The sequence below is a fragment of the Aplysia californica genome, unplaced genomic scaffold (assembly GCF_000002075.1).
Source record: "Aplysia californica isolate F4 #8 unplaced genomic scaffold, AplCal3.0 scaffold00244, whole genome shotgun sequence".
Taxonomy (NCBI): domain Eukaryota; kingdom Metazoa; phylum Mollusca; class Gastropoda; order Aplysiida; family Aplysiidae; genus Aplysia; species Aplysia californica.
In genome coordinates, this window is record NW_004797514.1 from 863,183 (window position 1) to 867,803 (window position 4,621).

The 4,621-nt window shown below is 40.2% G+C and overlaps 1 protein-coding gene across 2 annotated transcripts in view; it reads left to right on the forward strand.

The window, feature by feature from the left end:
- The window catches only part of LOC101863821 (protein FAM185A), a 5,640-nt gene extending 1,643 nt beyond the window's left edge, over positions 1-3,997 (forward strand). For both annotated transcript variants that reach the window (XM_035970264.1, XM_035970266.1), the window contains exon 2: positions 1,229-3,997. In XM_035970264.1, coding sequence (XP_035826157.1) covers positions 1,298-2,695 — 1,398 coding nt within the window. In that variant the 5' untranslated portion in view covers positions 1,229-1,297 and the 3' untranslated portion in view covers positions 2,696-3,997. The remainder of the gene's footprint in view (positions 1-1,228) is intronic.
- The last annotated feature ends 624 nt before the right edge of the window (positions 3,998-4,621 follow it).

Here is a 4,621-nt window from a genome sequence, read left to right on the forward strand (position 1 = left end):
ACAGGAAGTCGGAAGTGATGTCATGCTGGACAAGAATCAGAGTCCGAATAACATTTTTTCATATTCGGACTCGAGTCCGAATAGTCACTTCGTAGATTTTATGTCTATATCCGGTTGGGGATGCATAGAGTATAGAGTTTCGTCTCGATCTGCATCTAGGCGCGGCTGGAATTAAACGCGAGAAAGTAAACAATTGCCGGAATGGAAATGGGTAACTTGCTAAATCTTAATTTTGCCTGCATGTCTTGCTCAGTCAAAGTTTGACTTGGGCTTTAAAAAAATAATCAGTTGCACTGTCACTTAATAAAAATATCATTTGATTTTAATTTAAAACATCAGTATATTAGATATCCAGAATCTAGTTGAGTAGAAGAGATCTTAACCACATGACTAGTCTTTTCGAAATCATACAGAAGTCGACTGCTTTGAGTTGATGTGGTCTGCAGGGGAGTGAGAAATTCAACATAACCGTCAGGACTGCAAAATCAAGGGACTTAACAAAATCTTTTCCACTGTTCATATTTTAAATTTAGTACATCGTAGTAAACTGGTAGCTTTTGGAACTATTTTTAATCACCTCGTCACATGCTCGAATGTGTGTGTGAGGGAAAGAGAGAGTCCAGATGCAAGCATCTAATGGCAGCTTTAGAAACTAAATATGTAGTACTTTACATAACGTGAGCAGATTTAATTGTATTCAAGGTAATAAATTGTTGCTTTTTTTTTAAAAAATGAAAATACTTCTATTTTACATTAAGTATCACTCGTGTCATTATTACTGCGAAACATTTGACAAGGTACTCACAGTCTATACACACGCACACATCCCCGCATACCAGCAAAAAAATGGATTTAACCATAGCATACAATACATGCAGTACTCATAGCACTTGTTGTGCTTAACATGGGTTTCATGTGAAATCAGCGGGATCCAGGAATCTTTTTGTGTCTGTATGAATTTTGCTATACATACGTGTTTTAAATACAAAGAGTACACATTTTGGAAAAAATTCAAGACCTGAAAATCTGTTCGCTATGTGCGTGTTTGGCTATTTACTTATATTTATAAAAATGCTCAAAGTTGCACTTAAAATTGTTAAAACTGCTTTCAAAAGATTAGAGTTGCTAAAAAGTGGAGTTGTACCATTTACCCTGGAACATTTTGATTCGTTTGCTTTATAAATTACTACCTTTCAATATTGTTTTTGTGTCTTCTTTTTTTTTTCAGACCATTGGTGAGCTGAATACCCTGCTGTTTCCAGGCAATGATCAGGTAGCCCCTGATAGCCACAAGTGAATGTCAGCAGTTGGGTCTGTTACGATGCCGTTATCAACAGTGGCACAGGTGTTGCTGAGAGGCGTCTCCGTTTGCTCCAGGCTTCCCCAGCATGCATCACGTGGGAAATTCTTCCACCAGTTCTCCAAGTTTCATGACTGTAAGTTTTCCACGTCTGCAGTTTCAAGATCTGTTTACAGTATTGAACGTGGTTTCCTGCCGTGTTCCAATAGAAGTAAAGCGGTCTGTTTGGCCGCTGTTGGAAATTCTCATAGGAATAGATCCTTAGATTGCATAGTAAGAAATAAATCTTCAGGAATAGCAGGAGAGGTGAGCCAACCACAAAATGAGAAGAAATACAACACGCAAACCCTCCTGGAATCCTGGTTCTACGAAGTTTCCCCTAGAGGCTCTATGGAGGCCAGCTTGCCGTTCAACACCATCATCAAACCTCTCCCTCCACAAGAGTACCCCAACATGAACAAAGTCATTCTTCAGCTGCACTTCGATTCCAAAGCTGGACAGGAGGTGCCTACCGCTCATCAACTCAGTGAAATTTGTGATCTGTACGACCAGAATGTGACATTTGACAAGGATAAAGCCAATATGAACCTGTCTTATGATGTGACATCAGGCGTCGTTCTCCCAGTTGTGTGTCATCTCCAGGTTCCCCTTCAGTTCAGTCTGTCAGTAACCATGCTGGGGGATAGTGATGTGACGATAGAACGGATGGAGAGTGACGCCATTGTCGTCAACACCGACAGAGGAGACTGCAATCTCAAAAGCATTAAGTGTGGTTCCGCCTCCGCATTCTGTAGATCCGGGAACATTACCAGCAAATCCAACCTCTTGGGCAATGTTCTGTTCCACACAGGCAGATCTGGGTCCATCCGGACAGACAAACTCCAGGGCTCCAGTATTTCCTGTGAAACAGAAATGGGCAGCATGAACGTGAAGTCCCTGTACACTGGCACGGCAACCTTCAGGTCAGACGCAGGAAATGTCCACCTCGGCCACTGCCACGGGCAGATCTGCATGCAGGCCGAGAATTCTCACTTCAAAATAGAAAGTTTGGATGGCGACCTAGACGTCTCTCTCCAATCCGGTAGTGTGGACGTTCATTTCAGCCACCATGAGAAAGCTGACATTGAAATCACCTCGGGCGATGTGTCGTTGAGCTTTCAGGAAGGAGCAAGCACGGATCTGAATCTCGACTGTGCATGGGTGACGGTGGATGAGAACATTGACCTTCATCTGGCAAAGACTTCTCTTCCTCGACACACTGAAGGTTTCATAGGGGAGAGGGGCAAGTCCCAGACCAACGTCCGGACTCTGTCGGGCTCCGTTCATCTCAAGCAGCTGGACTGGATTCAGACCACAAAACTGGCTTCCTTTATGGAGAGGGAGAAACAAGATTAGGCAACCTTATCCCTTTAGTTTAAAATACAAGTATAGTATCCAGATTACCATTTCTATTTTGTGACTTGTATCTAATTTGCACTTTTTTTTTCTTATTTCTAAAGCACCTGTTCAAATCTAGTCTTTTTTAGGCTTGGGTGATCTTCAGTTCTTTGCTCGTATAGATGTGTTATAGCAAACTCCTTTCTTTCTACAGTATTATTTTTATTATCAATTATAGGCACTTAAAAACTTTTTTTTTTAGTGCGTGACTCATGGTACATTATGTACCTATTTATTTTGCTCATGTGTGGGTTCACAATTCATAGAAGGAGAGTGTGCATGTAAGTGTATCATAATTATTATGTGTGGTATAGAGAGAGAGAGTGAGCGGGAGGACAATGGGTTTGTTTGTATCTTTGTGAAGTATGTTACAAAAATATGTTCAGTTTTGATCTGGTTGTGAACAACGTGAAGCGCTTAGAACCACACTGGGGTTGACACTAGATGTACTGTATTAATTACAGCATTATTATTGTCATATTTTAATATAAGCCTATAATATGTAAAAGATATTATAAAAATTATTATGTGTGAATGTAAGAATGTTATGGGAGTAAATGTGCGTTGGGTAGCCTTCTGTTTTTCTTTTCTGTGGAAAATATCGGATTGTGAATGTTTGTGTATTTTATCAGTCTTTATGGGTTTTGAATTTTTGAATGGGTAAATGTTACCCCAGATCTGCTGTATATGATACAGTAATTTTTATGTACACTTTGATGCAATGTTCTACATTTTTGTTACAGCTTCTTTCCTTTATATTCTGATAACCCTTGTCTATACACACTTGTAGCCTACAGGTATATTTTTATCTGCCTGTTGGCAGGTGGTTTGAGGTTGCCACCAGAAGTTCATACTTCTTTTGCTCTCTTTCTTTTATTTCTGTGTACGCTTCTTGCTTTTTTTGTCACTAAAAAACTGTTATCATGTTGTTGGGCTTCACTTTTCTCCAACAAAACTTTCCTGTCAAGTGATGTTACATACTTTTCCTTGATGAAGTGTTGAAAGTAATTGATTTTGTGTCAAACCCAGTTATATTATACCGCCTACTTTGGGACGAGCATAAAACTCGCGGTACAGTGGGGCTATGGAATAACAGGAGAGAACCAATTGCCAACTTGACCAGTGGTAAAAGGCTAGAGACAAGAGGCAAACTTTGGCCAGTTTTGCCTCATCTAGATCTGTTTTGCGTAACTGCCATGCGCAAAGAAAAAGACAAGTAGTCACCAATTGCACAATAGTTCCAACTAAACCTCACACAAATTCAAATTGAAAAAGGCTGGGATCAGGCTGTATGTGTAAAGAAACCTGTAGAGAGACGCACATTAACATTTTTTTGGTTTTACCCAATTTTCGTCAGTCTTTGGACTACCTTAGCCATCATGTAGACATGAGCATATAAGTCCTCACAATATAAAAGCCTAACAGGCACCCACCAGCCTTCAGATCATTAGGCTCATAAGAGGAGATGCCAGATAAATTTTTGCCTGCAGGCCAAAGTCGTCCAGTTTGAAGTTTCTCCTGCCGACTTTAAAATTTCTTGCCAAATTTTCAAAATATTGTCCAAAGGCTAAAAATAATAATAGCATTTTCATAATCAGGAGCGAATTGACGACAGACGCAAAAAATAGGGCACCTCGAGGAAAGACGTTATCAAGCAGCCAGAGAATGAGTGCCTTTTGTCGTGTAGTGTGTACGATACCTCTGGTGGCCAATTCGTTGGTGGTACAAGGGGGCAAATTTACTTTAATCTAATAAGGACGGTACAACTGAAACAGTTGGTGAATGGCGGTGTAAAGACATACATACTATGTTTATATAGGCATTCCTTTTCGTACATTGTATATTGGCAAAACTGGCAGTAAGCAGGGCTGGCAGTACAACTGG